The sequence below is a fragment of the Boleophthalmus pectinirostris genome, unplaced genomic scaffold (assembly GCF_026225935.1).
Source record: "Boleophthalmus pectinirostris isolate CB_2022bp ecotype Guang Dong unplaced genomic scaffold, ASM2622593v1 HiC_scaffold_3, whole genome shotgun sequence".
In the NCBI taxonomy this organism is placed as follows: Eukaryota; Metazoa; Chordata; class Actinopteri; order Gobiiformes; family Gobiidae; genus Boleophthalmus; species Boleophthalmus pectinirostris.
Window position 1 is genome coordinate 31269359 of NW_026571299.1, and position 22359 is coordinate 31291717.

The 22359-nt window shown below is 38.0% G+C and overlaps 1 protein-coding gene across 1 annotated transcript in view; it reads right to left on the reverse strand.

Moving 5' to 3' along the window:
* Window positions 1–22183, reverse strand: part of iffo2b (intermediate filament family orphan 2b) — a 42193-nt gene extending 20010 nt beyond the window's left edge. The window contains exon 1 of the mRNA XM_055160563.1: window positions 21222–22183. Coding sequence (XP_055016538.1) covers window positions 21222–21721 — 500 coding nt within the window. The 5' untranslated portion in view covers window positions 21722–22183. The remainder of the gene's footprint in view (window positions 1–21221) is intronic.
* Between the last annotated feature and the right edge of the window lie 176 nt (window positions 22184–22359).

Below are 22359 nucleotides of genomic sequence, written 5' to 3' on the forward strand. Positions count from 1 at the left end.
AAGCTAAAATCTAAAATTATGACTATACAAATACGAATTGTGCTATAAAAGTAAAGATGCCTGCCTCAATACTCATTGCTCACTGTAAGGATGCATGGTTTTCAAGGTATTTTTGAGCCATATAAATTCCTCTAATTGAATCCATGGGAGAACATTCCTGGCAAATCAATAATATTCCTGATTATTATAATGATAGCCCAACATTATGAACTGTGGATAGGCCTGTGACAAAAACAATTTTTCAAGTATGATATATTATTACAGAGAAATACTGAGATAAATAATAATATTGAAAATACTTTATGCCACTTACACAAAGCAAGATAATGCCAGTAAACCAATTCTTTAAGAAAAAGTATCATTAAAAAGCCCAGGCTGCAACCAGGAAATGGCAGACTGAACCAAAAGATTAGTCATAAAAGTTATTTATTCTACATTATTACATAAAAATGGCAACAATCTCCCCAAGAAAAAGTACACATCATAAAAATATAAGGATATTATACAGCTTTCATATATAGAACGATCAATATAGTAATCATCATAACAGGCCTAAATATGGACATAAAAAAGGCATGTGGTATTCGCATCAACATCTGGATAATGTTGTCTAAGTAACATCAGTAGTAACAGTAACAGAAAACCATACAACTTTTCTTAACAGACTTGAATTAAGACATTGTAATCCTGCCAGAACGCAACACTGGACTAGCAAAGGAAGTTACTCTCTGATAACATATTCATGGATCAATACATGTGGCTATATACAGGACAAATACGCCCATTCAGCTCCTCACTGTGGCCCACTGCCCTGACAGGCTTCATAAATCAGACAACACACGTGACTCTATGGGCTGTGCATCTCTATACGGACATGTTGCTGTTGCTGTTACTGTGCGCGTGTAATTACCCTGCATCAGCAACAGCTCATAATGCACCCAGGGGCATCGCCAGTGTTTTTCAAATTAACTATAGAAAATGGAGAGGGTGGGTTACAGACAGTTGGGTAGTCCAGAGTATTTCAAGAATAACTAACGACAGTAATAGCAGTACTGGTAGTAGTGGTTGTGGTTGTAGTAGTGGTGATGGTAATAGTAGTAGTAATAAGTACAGTGGTAGTAAGAGGGTAAGAAGTTCAGTAGAAAAAATAGCAGTATTAATTGCAGTAGCAGCATCAGCACCAGTATTGTGTTGATATGTATGGGAGAAATACTGCAAGTAGTAGTAGTTATTGTTCGTACTATTTGTTGTAGTAGGTTACAAAAGCCCTTCTCAAACATGCACGTTCACACGGACCTGAGTCTGCTCATATGAGGAACGCCAGGTTATTAGTACACACACACACGCCCAGTTTACCCACCCCAAGGTGATACTTTCAGGGCCCTAGTGCTGAGTGCAGGTCTGTTTGTAAAGGGCTGCTTTGAGTAGGGCTGATCAATTTACGAAAAAATTTAAGTGCATAATTTTCTGACAAGCATTGTGATTGTGATTCATGTTCTAAACATTCTGTTTACATTTTTTTTTTTTTAATCCAAATTTGTCCGGGAGAATTGATAAAAAGAAATATGAACTGATGAGAAATTATAAGAATCACATTTCAGAAGTACAGATCTTAACTAATTACAGATCTAGGATTAGCAGTTTTTTGTTTGTTTTTTTAGGCAGAATAAGAATATTTTATCATTTATGGAGGAGGTACTTAAAAATGTGCAGCCTTTCTGATTTGCCAACTGCATCAGTTCAAATTCTCTATACTTTGCAGTAATAAAGATATCACAAGTAGAAGGATTTTAGCATTAGTAGAATGTAGAGCAGAGCTGAGAGTAGGTCATCGATTGATTGTCATGACTGTAATGTATAGGCTCCCTCCAGACTCCACAGAGACAGATCTGTGGTGTGTGCTAATCGTGTGTTAGCGCTAATGCATCAGGCCTGGTTTATACTGCACAGTGAGGGCTGAATCAGAGGCCAGCTAACCCGCCTCTTATTATTCTAAAAGGACGGCATTTCAAGGTTAAAGCGTGTTTCATTTGCTTTACTCATGTCTTGTCCAGCGACCTTAACCTCAATGCATGTTTACAATCAGTAGACCACACATACTCATCTGTCAGGAAACAGCCAATCGCATCAAGTCATTTCGTCTCCATAGAAACTTCCTCCCTCCCTGGCCTGCATCCGTCACTCAGACTGTAAAAGGGCAATTAAGGTGTGGCTTTCAATGATTGCAGAAAGACAATGCAATTTGATAGGGACTGCACCAAATAATAAAGAGTTGTAATTGTGTCATTACAAAATTAGTTTTTCTTTTACTAAATAAAGCAGGAATAGGCTACATAAAGTTGAAGCACATTTTTGGAATCAGCCCACTGAAGGTGCTTGGTAAGCATTCCTGGATTGAGTGTTTTAGTTTCAGATCATTGGGTGCATAAATGTACATAGTAACTTGAGGTTTGGAAAGCACTCTGTCTGAGCATGTTAGGCTAAATGAAGTAAATCAAGACATGCAGTATTTAAACATGTATACTTAACTATATTTCAGACATATGTAGATGGTAATTATGGGTCACTCTGGCACTGGTGGGACTTGTTAGTGGTTTTTAGCCTGTCTACTCTTAAAACTAAAAGGAAGCAAGTAACACTACTATGTGATTTTGATGTTATTACATGTGGCAAATTTAAAGCTCCATTATGTAACTTGTCTGGTGGAGATGATATGCCATGTGCTTGTGCTGGTCTCTATGAATTTTCTACAATATGGTCTTTAACTTAAATATCTCCATGGAGACAAGCAGGTGAGGCCACTAGGCAAAGAGCCAGGTCGGATCTGTGTAGAGGTGACTCCACACACGCCTGTCACCATAATACTATATTGACTTCAGTATACGGTAGCTAGAGCAATATATTTTTGACCTCAGTATTTATCATCAATGCATTTTCTTTGCAATATTTGGAAGATTTTTTTGTTATTTTAGTTGTAACACAATAAGATTTGAGCTGTAGAGGGTTAAATAAGTGACTTCTATGGTTAATTATTGCTTCATTCTGTAATTTGATTGTTGCAGCTCAGACCTTTGACTGGGTTTATCCTGTTTTATTGTGTGACGGAGTCGCTCCGTCCGAGCGCGTGCTTACCTAAGCACGCCCAAACAAGCCCGCGCTAGCTACCCACCTGTTTTCATTCATTCCGCACCGGTACCCCGCTCTGTTGCTCACTCCCCGTCTGTCCGCTCCGGTCCCCGCTACATATTTTCCGTCCGCTCACCACCTTTCTATTGCTGCTACAGGCGCAGAGATATGGCCATATAATTTACTATATTTTTCAGTTTTTTTCCTTATTTCATTGTAATCAATAACTTGGGTTTTAAGGGTAAAAAAACACATTTTGTAGTTAATTGGCTTGGGGGAGGAGTCATGGAGTATAAAAGAGGGCCACTCTCCCTCCCTCAGTCAGTTTAAACCTGGACCTGCAAGAGGAAGGTAACATACTATAGATTTAAGCATATTTTTGCTGGTGTGTGCATATATTGTAAATACTTTTCTTTGTTGTTTCACAATTTTTTTGTATAGCACTCTTCAAACTTTATTATTTGGGAACGTTAACACTTATTAAACACTCAAAAAACATCCTTCTGACTACGCCATCGTCATTACCCTAAGATAGAACCCCGTCACATATTGTTATTGTGTCAGAAGCATGAAGTAGTTTCAGTATCATTGTTTATTGTTATATATCTCTGTAGCTATAATAAACAGGCCAGTTTGTTACCCATAAGTACCCTCAGCACCTTCACCCTGACACTTTAAAACACCGCACTTTTGATCGCACACAGCACTTTAAACATATTTGCACATATTACAAAAGACATTGCACATAATTGGTTTTAAAAATTGTATTTATTGTCTTTCCTTTTAACGCTTTTAATTCTGAGGCTCAGTGGCACTTTAACTGAAAGCTGCTGGTCCCTGAAGGAAAAGGAGGAATTACCTTTTTAAATTGAGGAGTGCAATATATATGGTGCAATATATCTGTTTGGAAATGTTTTAAGTGTTGATGTGTGTGTTGAATGAATGGTGTGGTTTGCATTGTATTTACCTAATTTGTCTTCTGTCCAGGTCCTAAAAGAGTCCCCCAGAAACAAGCTCCCCCTTTTAAGGGGCTGGACCCAGTGTAATATATTGTACAGAGGAAGTAGATTAGGTGTTTTATTGGTTTATGGGTTTAGAGTTTACTTGGTGTATGGTTTTAGGGTTTTTATGTATATGGTTGGGGTTTTAATAGTTATTTGGTTGTGGGTTTACTTTATGAAGTGTTGGCTCAATATTTACGCTAATGTTGTAATGTAATTTATTTTTTTACTATCCCTGTTTTAGTCATTGTAGTTTTATCCAATCAGTCAGACCAGATAAAAGGCGCCTCCAACATCATTCTGGGTTCTGTCACTGGAGAGGAAACTGTTGCCTGCCTTCATTTTGCACCTGGCACTTTTTGCATTTGCACTTTTTTTGTAATGGTTGAAAACCAAAAAAAAAGTAAACTGTGAACCACATCTTCACACTTTTGTCTGTGTTTTTAAACCTTATGTGAAAATTAAAAATGAAAAAACGGATAAAGGCTAGTTTTTTCAGTTTTCGATTTTGTGTTTAAATGAATAATGGAAAAAACAGATAACGGCCGTTTCCCATTTCCGTGACTTAAACTGCGATGCTGGACTGAACCAGGACTGAACCAGGACTGAACCAGGACTGAACCAGGACTAAAACGGGACTAAAACAGGACTAAAACAGGACTAAACCATGACTAAACGGTTTTCAGTCCTGGTCTGGTCCTGGTCTGGTCCCAGCCTCAGTCCTGGTCTCAGTCCTGGTCTGGTTCCAGTCTGGTCCTGGACCTGGTTTAGTCCTGGTTTAGTCCTGGTTCAGTCCATATGCGGTGCAAAAGTCCTGCATCACACGGGATCCATTATTCATTTAAACACAAAATCAAAAAAAAAATAAATAAATCATCCATTTTTTTTTTCATTTTGGTTTTGGAGACAATGAATGAAGAAAATAGTTGTCTTATTGTTTTCTTATTTTTGGTTTTATATTGAAAAACGAATGAACTAATGATACATGGATTGTGCTTAAATCTAATAATGAAAGACCCCATTTAATTTAACTGTAATAACACTTAACCCCATGCTAATAACTAAACCACCACACTGGGTCTAATCACGTCTCAATACCCCATACCCTGACCTACTTCCCCTGATTGGGCCTGGAGGTCTGGTCATGCAGTAATACCTCCTGTTTTAGCCAGTGCACCATGTCCTGTTATAAAGATAATTGATGAGTCCTCTCTCTGTGTCTCTCCCAGTGCAGAGATAAAGATAGCAGCACTCCACAGTAGAACAGGCACAGACAGAAGTGGGATAGAGATTTGGAGGGGTGTCAGAAAAGAGGTGTTGCCGAGTGACCAAAGAGCCACACAAAAATAATGACCAGGCAAATCTCAAAAAAACATAATATTTTGAACAAAAGCATTGAGTTCTAAGGTTTCGTTACTGTAGATGATCAAATCCAATAAACTTCAAACAAATAAAAACAATTGATTTTTTTGTTTACTGATTGTCAAAAGAGGATTTCTGGATTTCTTTGTAAAATAATTGAATTTATAAGTTCTTAAAAATAGAATGCAATTTCATAATAGTTTTCAGATGTGTATGAGTTTGTAGAAAAGTTGTACAAAGTGCCCCACAGCAGAATGATCCCCAAAATGAGTTTTGTCTTTATAAACTGCTTGATAAGAGAGATCAAGTACTTGTCAAGCAACAGAAAAGACAGCCAAAAAGGTTTAAATGTCCAACACAAGTTTCTATTTGACCATGAAATTCCTTTTCTCCAGACTGGACTAGGTGGATGATAAATGAGATGGTCTCAGTTTGTACAGGATGCACTGTGAATGGCTTGCTTTTATCAGAGCCCATACTTTAGTCCAACTGAGAGGAACTACCTTTCAAGGACACCTACGACAGCTCTGATTAACATCAGGAGTGACAAACTGGGCACAACTCAAAGGTGAAATCACCTAGTCTATTTAACAAATGAGACTGTTGCTGTATTACAAAACTGTGTGGACAGTATTACCTTTTCAGTATTATACTTCTGCAAAACTTTTTTCACACAACACAATAGCATTAATATATTTGACACAGCAGCATTTTGTACACCTGTAAAATTATGAAGACTATTTCCAGCGCATATTATGAAGTACAGTTGGCCAATATCTATGAAGACAAGCAGGTCATGCTGTCTGGTCAGTGGCAATTATAGGTGAAGTCTGTTCTACCACAAGGATGGAAAATAAAATTATACATAAAAGCACTTAAAATATTCTTCAGTTGCAATAAAACTAGATCTTCTATCCTTATTTGAACTCAGCATGATTCAGAGCTGTGTCTGTAATGTAATTTTTTAGTTGCACGTTCCCTTTTACAAACCAGACATAGATCACTTTATTAAACTATCCTTGGTATTTTTCTATCCGCCTCTGCTCTCAAACGCTTGGTGAGTACTGATAATCTGTGTTTATGCTGGTACATTCACTACAGTTAATAATACATGACTATCACTGTATTTAACTGGCCAATGTCAATCTCTGAAATGACCTGAATGTTGAGCTGAGGAGAACGTCTGAAGAACGATGAGATATTAGTGGTAAGGATATGTTTTTTAAAGTTTAAATTTTAAAGGGCCTATAAAACACTACACCTTGTGATGTCATAAGGTAATGAAGGAAGTGCTCCACTGTGTTTTTAAACCCATAAGCCTTCACTAGAATCATTTGGATGATTTCAGCTCTGGATTCCAAATCTCGACTGAACTAAAGGTAAAAGGCAGCTGTTAACTTGAAAACTACCACTATTCAATTGATAATAAGAGATTACTACTTAACTTCTGAGAATGAAACAAAACCCTACTCAAGGTATGTTTTTTTTGAAGAGGTAACAACATTCTAACATGCCCACACACAATATAGGACTTTTATAGAGGGTTATGCTATACATTTCTCAGTGTGCTTATTATTAAGTCCTGAAATTTATGTTTTCCCCAACTCAAAGCCTACTTGGCAACTGAGAATTTTGTCCAAATTTGACAAATGTTTTACACCACTTTCCTGAGTCAACCCTTAGTTCAGCATTGGGACTGGCAAAAAATAAACTATAATCTGTGTTAGATACATTAATACAGTGGAATTTCAGTTAAAACATAGTAGTATACTTTCTGTTGTGTGAAAATCTTGTGTAGAAATTTCTCCACTAAGTGCTTTTGCCTGAGGTCTGAGGCTCAGAGCCATGTTTGTGGGGCCTCAGGGTTGTGCTGTCAAACAGGCTGTAAACCATTAAGTGTGAACATGTCATTAACTACACTGCACAAGTACACGAAATGAACTGACAAAGAGGCAGGAGAAATAATTAGGTTTAATTATTAATTAGGTTGTACTTGAGTAATATGATTGTGACGTAACAGCACTCTTACTTACTTTATTTTTTGGCACTTCACACCTCTGAGTCTCACTGTTGGTTACAGTTGACCTTTTGGAGACATTTGAAGGTGTTTTGTGTGTGTGTGTAAAACATATATTCTAATGGTTTAATGATTTGTCAGTTAAACTGCAGAGTGCTGGCTCAATGCCTAGTTTCTGTCAGTCTCTTCTTCATGTTGTTTCAGTAACATTAAGCACACATCAGAGCGGTGATGATAAAGGGAGCATCAGGGAAATGGTTGGGCTCAATTGAAAGCTGCTGTGGTTGTTCTGTAGGTGTGGTCTGATTATTACTGTTGTTTGAATTTGGGGATGTAGAAGAACTCATTGAAAACACAGTCACAAGTTGCCTAATGTGATGATTGAAAAATGAACAAGAAACATATCAACTTTTCACAAGAGATGGTCTGAAAGGGATGTTTTAATATTTGACTTTTGCCTTGCTGTTGTGACCAATAACTGATTTGCTAATATCTAAAGTAAAGTTTTAAAATCAATAACACTGCCCACAAACTGAAGTAAAGTTGTGTACTTGTCAGAGCTGTGAGCGGCTGCCGTCAGAGCTCTTTAGCTTGGTTTTGGTCCACCTTAGCTGGAGGATTTGACCTATTTGAATGTTGGGTTGATAGGAGAAACCGGAGTTCCCAGAGGGAACCCACCCAAACATTAGAAAGAAACATGCCAATTTCACACAGAAAGCCCTGGGAGTTGAACCTGGAACCTTATTGCTAGGAGGCAAGAGTGCTAGCTACTCAGCCACTGTGCTGCCGTGTGTAACTTATAGGACAATATATGTAGATTGTGTAAACACTTCCTTCCTTTCAATTTTAATTGACTGTCTGTTTAAGACACAGATGCACAGAAGATAAATTTGGAATGCCAAATAAACACACAGACTGGAGCAGCTTGGATAAATATTGGTTCTAAAAACTAAGATTTTTCCAACATTGGACAAAAAATATATCCAATACCATGATACTGATAATTAGCACTGACATATGGTCCATCCTTTTTTATGGAAAGTGTTGGTCTTTTGCTTAGCCTCAAACCTACAGGCGATACACTTGACAAGCTTATTATTCTTTTATTTATTGCATTCTTTCACTGTAACATTACCTTAGCTCAGAGCAATGAGCTTTTGCCTTAACAGCAAACAGTGACATAAAATCAGTGTTCCCTGTGGATTTCCCATGGTCCCATACAATACAATGTCCCTGCCCCATTTACAACAAAGCTGTGTTCTTTACCAGTGAGGTCATTTAGCTGCTGCATATAGAGCATAATGCTGCCATATCCCTGACATACTGACTCGACTTAAAGCTAATGGGACTAAAGCTGAGGAAAACAACTAATACCTCAAGAGGCATACTCTATCTTCCATACAATACAATAAAGAGAGGATTTAAGCTAGAGTTAAACATGATAAGTCAAGTTTAAGGTAAATAGTTAGCATGTACTAACTAGGTATGAGGTTATTTAGGCAATTGTTGACTTCCTATAGATTCTATTATGCAAAATTAACTCTTGTTAACATTAACTTAACTTTTACTTTTAGATCAATAAAGATCTGAAATTCCAGGGCTGAAATTATCCAAAAGATTCTAGTAAAGGTGTATGGAGTTTAAAAACACAGTGGGGCACTTTCTGTATTACCACATGACATCACAAGAACTGATTTACCTCAGGAGTCATATAGAGTACTGTAATGGGGGGCTTTATGCTAGCTCATGATGAATGATGAATACTGGTTAAGGAAGATAAATAGTTACAGTATGTCCCAACTGTGTTTTGGGTCATTTTGCCATTGCACATAGCACAATGTCGCCATATCCCAAATGTATTGACTTAACTTAGAGCTAACACTAAAGAAAACCAACTGCCTACCTCTAGAGCTATACAATACTATAATGGGGGGATTTACGGAAGCTCTTAAACATGAAAAATAGTGGTTACTGTAAATAGTTAAAGCATGTCATGACTCTGTTTAGGGAGTGGAGCTGTTATGGGAATGAAACTCATATACAAAAGAAAATAAGATGAAGATGTTCCCGTTTGGCATAAGTTCAGAGTGTGGGTTTGTCTTTATAATAGATCAGAGGACCACAGGCTTTCACAGACTGTACTTATGTACATGCCTGGAGGTACACACAGTGAGAACTGAAGCTGTTTAAACAAATGTTAGATAATATGACATGATAATAGACATCCCAGGATTATATGCACTTTAAAATGACAGCAGAAAACATGAGCTCTATTTATATTTTTCAATAACTTAAAATAATTTTTTCAATACACATTTTAAAAATATATATATTGGCATCAGTATCAGAACAGAAAAAGATAGATTGAAAAATATAAAGACAATGTCTTTACAATGACCGGGCCATCATAATAATTCTGTATCATCATTCACAACCTTTTCTCTCAGCACCTTAAAATCATCATCCATTATGAAAATCATCATTCAGTGAATTCACTCCAGAACATCACACTCTCTCTAGACCCACATCAGTCCACATAATAGGCACAAGTTTGGTTTGGGAGAAGCCATTGTTTTAGATGATTGTTAAACATTTATTTGTGTTGTTGTTTGTTTTTTTTATTTTTATTTTTTTTTTTTTTTACAATTTTCAGATTGTTTAGGCCCTACCATGGCAACAGCTATATACAATATGTATGTCCATATCTTAGCATGTGTGTAAATTTTTCACATTTTATTCCTCATGAACAAACTGTGCTTCCATGAGACGAGAGCCACACATGTTCTCCTCTAAGGTCATGGACACGAAGCTTCAGACTGATTTAAGAGAAGCTTTAAACCATACACCAGGAGCCCATCTGCACACGGGACACACAGCCCTGAGAACGCGTGGTTTATGTCCCTGTATGTGAAACGTCCAATGGAATAACAGACAGATGAAATATAACAGAGATTAACTCAAGATGGACGATATGTCTGTAGCAGAGGTGTTAGAAAAGCCAAATAGTGCACAAAATATCTGCGAAATGTCATAAGTCTGTCTTAACATATAATTTAGAGACCAATAGTTCAGTTTTGGATTACAGCTCAGCAACAGTGTTATGAAGCTTGGGAGCAAAAACTGAAAAAGAACAATCCTCATATTTTATACATCTGAACCCCCAGAGATGACAGTGCATACTTTTAAACTGTGCCCTAAGTTTATTATTGACAGTTTGGAAAGTTTAGATCTTGATTCAGTCAAAGTTTAATTAATTGCAGAGGATACTCAATAATCGTTGTTATAATTACTGTTGCAATGACACCCTGTCAGTAGAGTAAAACTAACCTGTCTCACAAAGGTCAAAAGTACATAGCAGTCATATGTATTACTACTCCTAGTGATTAGTAGAGTTTCAAGCCACAAAACTACTGCAATAGCTTTCAGCAGTTGTAAGCTATAAAAGGTCTCTATAGCAGCACTGACTTCAAAAAGCAGGTGCCTTCTTGCATTTTTACATGGCAAAGCTCCACCGGCTCCAGAGTCCATCAATATCCATGAATAATCCAACCCTGGAGAACAGCGCGGTAAGCAGCTGTATAAAGAGGCCTGGAATACAACAACATTTACATAGGTACCATTCAACCCCATTCTGCGGATATGATGATGTTGGTCAAATAGACTAAGTATAAACTATTGTAAGTATGAAGAACTATGTGGCAAGACCCAAACAAGAGTAGACATTACACAACACACTTATTTAAATGTCAGGTAGGTTGGGCCATATGCCAGAAAATCATGGTTTTATTAGAGCCAGATCATGATTTTTATCATGATTCATGTAAACTTAATATCTTTATATTGTCTTGAAGAGATAAGTCATCTGCTAAAAGTTCACGCTTCACTGCAATCGGTTGAATCTACCGGTCACATGACCAAGGTTGACCAATAAGGGGAGTGGTTGAGAAAAAAATTCTTTATTTGAGCACTGAACTGCATTCAAGAGAAATTCTGCAATTTTTCCAAAAAAGCAGATGGTTATAGGTCACATTATAGCTCACAATTTGATTTTTATCAGCATATCCCCTATGCCTAATGTCAGGATTTGTAAATTAATGTAAAAATGTTTAACTATTTGTATATGTATGCATAATTCTGTGTATATATGAGTGGGTATGAGGCTGGGTACATCAAGATGTGAAACTGAATATGTGCTTATGTAAGTGTATACAAGAGCATGTGTGAAAATAACGTATGTGATGTACATATTATATTACATGTGCAGATATGTTATTAATATATCTTAAGGACACTCACAATAAACATATGAAACATAAGAAACCTGCCAGGATTATATAAGGCTCTGAGCCACATTGAACAAATCCACTAAGGAATTAAACAGGCAGTTTACAGGACAAAACTTTTGTTTATTTATTTTTATTTATTTATTTGATTGGGACAGAGCATGTTAATAGACAAAAATGACAACATGAATGTAAACACACCAGATTGTAGCCTAAGGCTAATTTCCATCCGTTGTCCCAAGGGTTAGGGTCACAGGGGTTCAACAATCAGATCTATCTCCATGGAGACAAACAAGTTACAGGTCAGATCTGTGGAAAGGTGATCTTACTCACAGGAAGAATGCATCTTTTTCAAGGTGTTTTCTTTGCACTAAAAACACCTGCTAATAGAATGAAGGTTCACAATCCTGATGGCCTTTCAAATGCCAGTCCATTTATAAACAACCCATTATCTATCTAGCAAAGGCCATAGAATATTATTTTAATTTTTTCAACACCCCATTACTTAATCAGGCATCACTTGCTGACAACAAAAGATAGTAGTTTTTACAGTAAATCCAAATCGAGGCCCAGCCATTCATACCAGCCTAAATCATTATAATCGTATGAATTCAGTAGGAGCACATATAGACAGGAAGAAGAGGTGACTGAGCAGCAATGCTGCCTATAATCCTGGGGCTCAGTAGTCCTCCAGTGATGTCCCATAGTGCACTGCAGCAGTTGCGTGCCAAAATGTGGCGCAGGGCCCTGGGCAGAGCTTAAAGAAAATCCCTCCCTGAATACAACAACAGGCAGGATTAGACAGGGCAGGTCAAAGACAATCAGACACATATAGTTTTAAAGCGCACATGCATCTCTTCATTAGAAAGAACCAATTATAACTGTCACACTTCAATCAAAAGTGCTTATTTCAACTGTTCAAGCACATGCTGTGAGTATGTATAGAATATTCATATCTTTTGTAACAACAACAACAAAGTATGTTATGCTGCTAACCTTGATGTATATGTTAAGAAACATGTTTGAACAGAATCCTGATTTTAAAACTTAACCCTCCACCACTTTTCTGGTGGAGGGTCTATCACCTGCTTGTCCAGTTTTGCCTTGAATGTGTCACAGTATGAAGTAGATTAAACCTATCATCTCAATGGTGACAAGCAGGAGACCAGGTCAATTTACAGACCAGATCTATGGGGTTGCAATCCCAGGCACAATCAGAATGCATGTTTTTCAAGGTAGCATTTTTATCATCACGGCACATTAACAAATGCAGGAATGCAGGAGTTAAATGCCATACTGTGGAATATTCCAGCAAAGTGCTGGCATCTCCATGCAAGAAGGTGACAGAGCCCTCATCCAAAAAGTTATACAGTGTAGCCCAAATTAAATGCACTGTAAATAGTAAGTTATTTATAAAGTTAAATCTATGTTCCACTATACCAGGTCTATGAGGAGCTTAATCCAGGCTTTCACCTCCGTTAAGCACAAGAGGGAGGATCAAAGTGTCGGAAAAGTGCCTGTGCCACAGATTTCCTCGATGCATTGATCCACACACGACTAAATTCAGCTGGAGGTGAATTATTCATGTAGGAGAACATGCCCAGGAGGCCCCCATCCTGCCCTGATCACTATTGTCTCCACACACAGTCAGAGGGGGAGACAGAGGAGCTGCAGTGAAAGAAATCATCTAGGTGCACTTAAAATGTTGAGTTTATACAATTTAAAACACTGGAGTAAGCACTGCAGTTAAATGAGGCATAATCATGATTTGAATTATTTTGTCTGTGCTAGCACTTTAGGGTGCTACAATGTGAGAAAATTACACCACATGTGATGACTATGATGAACGCTGTACCGGAGCTGAGTATCACACTGTAAATACAATTAAACTTTGTCTGGAACACTTTTAGAGGGCAATCACATACACATACACACACACACACCACATCAAAATAAGGACTAAACCCAGTAAGTCCAGAACGAAAGCAGGACTAGACCAGGACTAGAACATGACCAGACCTACATCTGGATTAATCTGGAATCAAACCATGACCAACAATTAGACAATTAGTGACTGTGAATCTTAATGGACAATTGTGAATTAAATATATGGAGTAGTTTTAACAGTACAATATAACAGTACTTTGACAAACTGGGCACTGTCAAGGGACCCCACGTCACATTGCTGGGATTTCTTTCAACAAAAATTGCTCATTACATTGACAAGAAACCAAATATTATGTCAATATATGTCATTTTAGATTCAGGTAGGAGTATTAGAGCAATATATTTACGTCACTGTCAATGAGCTCTTCCTGTATCCTTTTGCATACTGTCTTGCTTTTGTTGTATCACACCATATACTCTAAAGCTATGCATACATTACTAACATTTTAAATATGTAACATGGCTTTACCAGCTGAGTGTTAAGCGTTCATCACTGTCAGACCACTGTTAATGACCTTTAACCAGTCTCACAGACCAGTGGTATTTACGGACACGCACAGACTGAGGTCCATGTGAGACATTTTACGTTGATGTACCAAAGATGAGTAATTACAGTTAACACGGTCAGAGGGCAGGACAAGTACAACAGTGTTTATGAAGCAATCATCATGACAATATTCAGTTAGCCTACTGTTAAACCAATTTTAAGATCACTATAGACTAATTATTTAAAGGTCCTATAGTACATTTCATTCACACATATTTGAGTAACCCTTCATTATAAATTCGTCTATATCTCCAAAAATGCTCAAAATGCTCTGTTACACCTTGTGATGTCATGAAGCTGTCATTTAGAGAGTGGAAATTCTTGCGCTGAAATCCTCCAAATGATTCTAGTGAAGGTGTATGGAGTTTAGAAACACAGCGGAGCACCTCCTGTATTACCACATGACATCACAAGGTGTTTTCTGTTGGAGACAAGGACTCACCCTAAATATGCAGGGTTTCTGTGAATAAAACACAACTCCAAATACTATGTCTTTGATGGGGAAACAACATTCGAACATAGATTAGAAAATAGCATAATATGGGCCCTTTAGGAGTGACCCAGCAGCTTATTGGGTAGTTTTCCACAGCTCGTTTTTACACAGTTTTTTTTTTGTTTGTTAAGGTTGTAATGTATCTTTATAGGCGTTTTGCACTGCTGCCAAAAAACATAATGGGTTACCATGGTAATTGACTTTTTTGATGTTATATCCTGAGCTCTATGCTTGATTAAGCATTTGCACTCTTATACTATCGATTTAGTCCTAGTTCAGTTTCAGGTTAGTTAGGTTTAGGTTTAGGTTAGATAAGTTTGATCACAGACATGGACTAGTCACAAAGCAATGATTGAAATGACCAGAAATCTCCGATCACTAGGGCAATGTGAGGTTTATGTCCATTTAATGTTCATTCAGCAAGATTTTATGACGAGAGCCACAAGATGTTTACAAGAAGAACATCTGATTGAATTACAATACGGCAGCAGCTTACGTGACATAACAGAGAGTTCTTGATTTGATCAGAAAATGTGTTTGTGCATCTCCACATGGCTCAAAGATGTTCAGTATTTTCTCACTTTTTTCCATGCATACTGTATGTGTTTAGGTTATACAATTGCACTATATTGTACAGCTCAACAGTGATTAATACAGGTCACTCAAAGAAGCAATGGGTCTCTATTAAAGGGCCCATTTTAAGCTATTTTTTGATCTCTGTTATAATGTTGTTTCCTCATCACAAACATACCTGGAGTTGTGTTTTGTTTCATTCACTGATGTTTAACACACAAATGCTGCACTTTTAGGCTGATGTCTTCTCCCAAACAAATTTTTAAACTCCATACACCTTCACTAGAATCATCTGGTTGATTTCAGCCCTGGAATGGCCAATCTCCACTGAACTAACGGTAGCTGTTAACTTGAAAACTACTAATTGATGACATCACAAGGTTGGAAAGCGCATTTTGAGTAGACAGACTAACAATAGGATTACTCAACAAAACACAATAGGATTACTCAACAAAAAACAACTCTAGGTATGTTTTTGGGGAAGTATACACATTCTAATAAGGCTTAAAGCTCACAAGAGTGAAAATGAATTAAGAATTTAATTGTATTTGCGTGAATATCAGTAAAATTGGAATATTTCTATTCGCAAGTTAACATTTTTATAACTCCAAAGAAATATGACCTACTTTTGGGGCCTGACCTCTGAATTGCAATGTCAGATATAACTAAAATACCAGCTCACAAATCTGAAGAGGCAGCATCAGAACATGACCATCTGGTGATCCATCTTTAGACTGTCCACAATGGGAGAGCTTTAATAAATCAATCGACCAGTGAGGCCTCTGTGCACTGGTCTCACAAAGCAGCGTGCATTTAAAGCAGGACGAGAGGCAGACACAGGAAGGGCCCATATGAAGAGGCTATAAGAATGTCTGCTGTGGAGTGGGGATGTCAAGATTAATGAATTATACAGTGATAATACTCTAAATGTCACACTATATTTGTGTATCTGTCTTTTGAGGGAATTACAATTATTTGAAGGTATGCTTTGTAACTTTACTCGTGGAGAGATTGCCACTTGCTTATCTCTGTGGGGATGTTATTACTTTGTTTAAAATATTCCACAGTACGAGGCGCCACTGGGTCAAGTCAGAGATCAGGTCTGTGGAGAGGTGAGAACGCTTACTGTAAAAATGCAGATTCTTGACAGGTAATTTTAAGCAACAAAAAAATCTGTAACGGAATAAATGCTAGATATATACTGTATGTTTAATGCCATACTGTGGAGCATTCCAGCGCAGCAATTCATGGGTTTCAAACTATGACAAGTGTCCATTGTGGTCATAGCAATTAAGCAATTCAATGAATTCTGAATAAGGAAAGGTCCTCACACAATCCTTAAAATCAGGAAGGAACTGTTTGTCTGAAATCCATGAATCACATCTTTCTATGGGAATGGGCGTTCCCAGGCCAGTCTCTCGGTTGACCTGGGAATCCCTTGGGGTCCCACCAGAGGAGGAAGCTGGAGGAAGTGTCTAGGGTGAAGGAAGTCTGGGAATCCTTGCTTAGACTGCTGCCTCTGTGACCTGGCACTAGATATGCAGAAGAATGAATGGACAGTGCATTCAAGTTTTCAGTAATTACTTAGTGTGAAATAAAAATTGGTATAAAAATCACAACAATCTGTGGTCCCTGTAGACTGCTGTTGTTTGAATGCCTACAATGTGAGTATAGTAAAGAGAATTTGGACAGAAAAAAACACAGCACAGGAAACTCAACACTGATGCAATTATCCTACTCCTGCTCCGAGGGAACAGATAGAGATTGATTATCAGGTTTATGGACCAATAAAGCAGGCCAAGTCTGTGTCCTCCGATCCTGGTTAAAACGACATTACAGCGCATGCTGTAGAGGTAAATGGGGTCACCTCAGGAAAAATGTAAACAAATACTGTCCCTGTTTCTTGTAAATAAATATACTACCGGTATCCAAATATGGGATCCTACATAGGAATTCCCACTGTTCAAGCTTCCATAACACCCATGCAGTCCACATGTTACTAGCTTTGTCAATGAATAAGAATTTGTAAATTGTTTACACCCTACAAGACATGGATTGATTACTGACTAAAGCTGCAAAAAAAATAAAACATGCTAATAGGCCAATCATTCAGCCAGTCTCTTCTAACCATGGCTTAAGATCAGTAGAAAAGTCCCACTGCATTTCAATGGTTGCTCACTGTTCTTGACAAGTTGACTTACTGGCACTTCACTTTATTACCAACATCTTTGTTGGTTTAGATTTTCCTTTGTATTTTGCCAAATTAAATTAACCACAGTGTGGCTGAGCCAGATCTACTTTCTACCTCATATGAACTCAAAAAGAATTCACACAGCCAAACTGAACAAAATTTGGTTGCATGCTCACTTTAAATTGCCCATATTTAAATAATATGACTGTAAAGTGTAAAAAATTTAAATAGCAGTTTTTTGTTTGTTTGTCTGAGATGTACAACATTAGAATAGGTCTATTGAGTAAATAGTGTGTTTAAAATTAAAAACTATAAAATAAAATTAATATATAAAAACAAACATGTGTGTAATCTTTGAAACAAGTGATTACTACACTGTCATGATATGTACAGGTTCATTTAGCACATTTCATCTGAATATTGTCATCAGGATATTCCAGAAAGATTTTTGTGACCCATTTTCACCAATATTGACCAAGCCTAAATAGTGACCATTCTTTTTATACTCCAGACATATTTTTTACAAAGTAGAATCCTAAAACCAAAAAAAACACAAAAACAAACAGACTTAACTTGGAATCTAAATGAGTTCAGAGCATTTTAGATCATCCACAAACAGTCGTGTTTAATTTGGCACCTGTCCCACATGCCAATCCTCCCCCTGCGCTGAAACGCCCAAAAAAGGACACGAGGGGAGGGGGCTCTGCTACATCAGGGGGGCATGACTGGACAGGATATCCCGTTTCTCACACACATTCAGCGTCAGTGACTCAGTGCATTCTCCACACAAGCGCATTGGTCATAGTGGAAATGGGGGAGCAGACAGTTAAAATGCCTGCCGGTTTAAATCACCACCACAATGAGGAGTAGCTAGCCGGTCATTTGGCAAAGTATCCGATCGGTAGCAAGCCAAAGGGAGTACAGTCTGTATGGGTCAGACAGGGACGCTCTCTCCTCTATTGGATTAATAAGCAAAACACAAGAGAAATGGAAAGATTATTAGCCTTGGCTATAAACTCTGTGACCACCTGCATTAGATAACTACATGCAAATCTATGTTTGTTGTATCTGTTCCTATCAAATAAACAAGATGGAATTTGATTTGATGGATTTTTTTTCATACTTTTATCCAATATTGATTCACAATTTTTTGGAAAAAAGGAACAAAATGCATGTGTATATTATTATTATGTGTACTGTTAAATGATGATTGCGTAAACATAAAGCCAATATCAGCAAATATATGGAAGGTGGAAAATCCCTCACGCTATAGCACCAATTTACTGTCCATTCCAAGGAAAATGTATAACTCTATGACTATAAAGCCAAATATGACCAGACCGAACAATGTGAAGCAGTCAGTGGGATTTCCCAACAGAGGGTGATAAAGATGGATTCTGGTAACTTGCACTGACGCAGGCTGAGGGGCGACTGGGAGGTTATGGCTCAATTATCACTGGGATGTTGCTCATACAAAACATGTGTGAAAAATGTGTGATTTGTGTCATGTCTGGCACTTTTCCCACAAAAAGATTTACGAGTCTTCTATCTCTAATAAATACAGTTTAGTGTCACTGATGGATAAAATGTCCCAGCTAGGGTTTAAGGAGGGAAAAGGGGACTTGGTTTGTAGAGATATTTGTTCATCTGCTTTCTAGTTTTATCACTGATTACTGATCTCTGAATCTAGGCAAAATTTTGTAATACAGTTAACATATCTTCAACCAATTATTCCACACATGCAAACTCAAATACAGAAAGATTGTTTGCCTATCCCAAAAACTGAACCAACAGTATCTATACAAACCAGTCTGCCACTATCTGACTTATATATTCTATTGCTTACATAATATGACTTTCATTTGTATGCTATTTGGCTATCTGTTCCATCTTTATTTCAAAAAATAAAATGCAAAATGACCAGGTCCTGCATGTAAATATGTTAAATGACCAGTGTTAAATACCTTCATTGTTTTACTAAAGAGATGTACCATTGCAGGATGCACTCAATGACCTTTTAAGAACTGTGAGCGGATAGTGGCACAGTGAATTATGACAACTGAAAACTGATATGCTAAATAAACTGTGAAAATGACCTATTGATCACATCCTCAATATAATGTAATATTTGAACAACTTCTTGTGTTCTTGTAGACTGGTAGAATCAATGAATGAATGACGCAACCCTTAAACTCTCCATAGACAGTGTAAATTGGAGTGACCATTGATAAAGTCTAGTGTTAGGCAGACTCTTTAGAGACATGCCCAGACTCAGTGGCATCAGCTCAATGACATCACCATTATGAGGCAGAGAAGTAAAGACCAGAATAGTAACTAATGCTGCAATAAGCAAAGGAGACCAGGAAACTAATGACATCAAAATTTAAAAAGCATTGCGTCAAAATTGCACATTCACTTAATTAATTAAAGGGTCCATATAACACTATTTTCTGATCTGTGTTATAATGTTGTTTCCTCATCACAAACATACCTGGAGTTACATTATGTTTCATTCATATGTTTAACACACAAACCCTGCATATTTAGGCTGAGCTCTTCTCTGAAACTGAAAACACTGTTCCACCTTGTGATGTCCTGTAGTATTACAGGAAGTGCTTCCACTGTTTTTAAACTCACCACAATCATTTCAATGATGTCAGCCCTAGTATTGCCAGTCTCTGCTGAACTTAAGGTAAAAGGTAACTGTTAACTACAGGACATCACAAGGTGGAACAGAGCATTTTCAAAGCTTTGCAGATGTAGACAGACTAATGATAAAGGAAACAAAAATAGAAACGAAACACAACTCCAAGTATGTTTTTCATGAGGTGACAACATTCTAACATGGTTTAAAGCTCACAAGAGGAAATGTGGTGTAATATAAGATCTTTAAATCAAGTACAGATTATATGTATACAAGATGTCACTATTGAAGGTATAACAATTAAACTTAAAAATGTTGCCAGTCAAATTGTGTGTTTGAATAAGACATCCTAGACATCCATGTTTTCATACCATTGCCAAGTCATTCATCATGACACACTCCATTCATATAGTAGGTCAGGAAGTTGATCCTTCAGTCAATCTTTCCTCATTTCAATCTAATTAGAAGATACACCTACAGTTCACAAACGCAAACAGTTTTACATCGACAACTAGCTACACCAATGTAATTGCCACTCCACCCTGGCCATTATCTTTACTATTAAATTGGATTACATACATACTGGTGGAGCCATGGTACAGGGCAATCTTCCAATATGTTCTTAAGCTATGACACCATGTACTGGAATAGCGTAATAAGTATATAGAGAGTCCTTTGCTATGGATTAATATACATATTTTTCTTGTATCTGCAGGCTACACATATTTGGGTCCTTTATTAATTTGAATGCTGTTTTACTGCAGTTTTATGCTTGGTTTACCTTACCAGTCTATTGTTAATTTGAGGTAGGAAATGTACCTTTTGGCTTAAGATTCTGACTCTAGAAATCTTAATGTTTGGTATTTGGTACTTAGTATAGGTATGCAAAGTTTAAGGTTAGGTACACAACTTTCTAGGTTAAGTATACAACTGTAGGCTGAATTGCTTGCTAATTGTTGCAGTCTATACATTTACTTGCCTCTCAGTTTCATCAATATTGCAAGACACTGTTTAGTCGTTACAGATTTAGAACTCACCTTCTCTTGTACTCATCCCTCTCCCTCTTGACTTTGGCCAGGACGTTGTACAGAGCCCTCACTTCAGGCGTAATGGTGTCTATCTGGACCCCTACTCCATCCGGATGTGTCCACGTTACCCCGGGCCCGTGCACCGTCTCGAACCGCTCCCCTTGCCTCCGGACGTGGGTAAAACTCCATATGGTACCGGGCATCCGGGACTCTGGCCCATCCGTTTGCACCGCCACATCCCGCGCGTAAAGTGCCCGGTACTGCTGCCTGTGCTGAGCCTGCTGTAGCTGTGTCTCCAAAAGTTTATTTCGTCTTTCCAGTTCATGAACTTTGGCAAGAAAGCAGCGAAATCGCAAGTTTAGAGTTTTCAGAACGTGAATATTGGAGCCCAAGTCGTTCCTCAAGGCGCTGGTCACTGCCTGCGAGTGTGAGCCACCGGGCAGAGTGCATACCGGAGCAGGTGCACCAGTGTCCGGATAGAAAAGCGCATTCATGTCGGAAGAAAACATCCCAAAAATAACCCAACTCAAACTTATCTATGCAGCGCAATTCTCATATCACTGCTCCTGCTTACAATGCTGAAAAATGAGGCGAGGTTACCATCTCTGTCCCATGCTGTGTCACTGTCACATTGTAGCATTAAAATTTCGCAAAATTACAAAAATCCCTTACGGTCCAAAAAGAGGCGACATCATCTAAAAGCGCCAGGAGTTTGACGCAGCCCGCAGTGATGAGTAGCAGCGTCTGTGCTCCTCAAACACCTCATCTCTCTAGTCCTGCTTTATTTGGACGCTATATGTTGAAGCTACACCTCTTCATATAGGCGACACCTCACGTAAACATGGCTTCGTTATCCTCTTCTAGCGTGGTGCCTTGTGTATGGTCCCATGTGCCGCGGTGGTATGGCAGGATGCAGTAGCGCACAGCCCGGCCCCTCTCTCTCCTCTCCGCTGCTGCTCTTGGGTTGGTGCTAGTGGTGCACGACTCGGATCATGTTGCGAAGTGCTAAACTCGGCACTATCACCTCTCCAGGCCCCGCCCTCCTTCTCCTGCCTGTCTATCTCTCCAGGGAAATCCAGTCAATGTACCCAACACATCCGCCTGCCATTAGTTACTGGTTAGTAGGCTACATGATTAAATCAAGTCA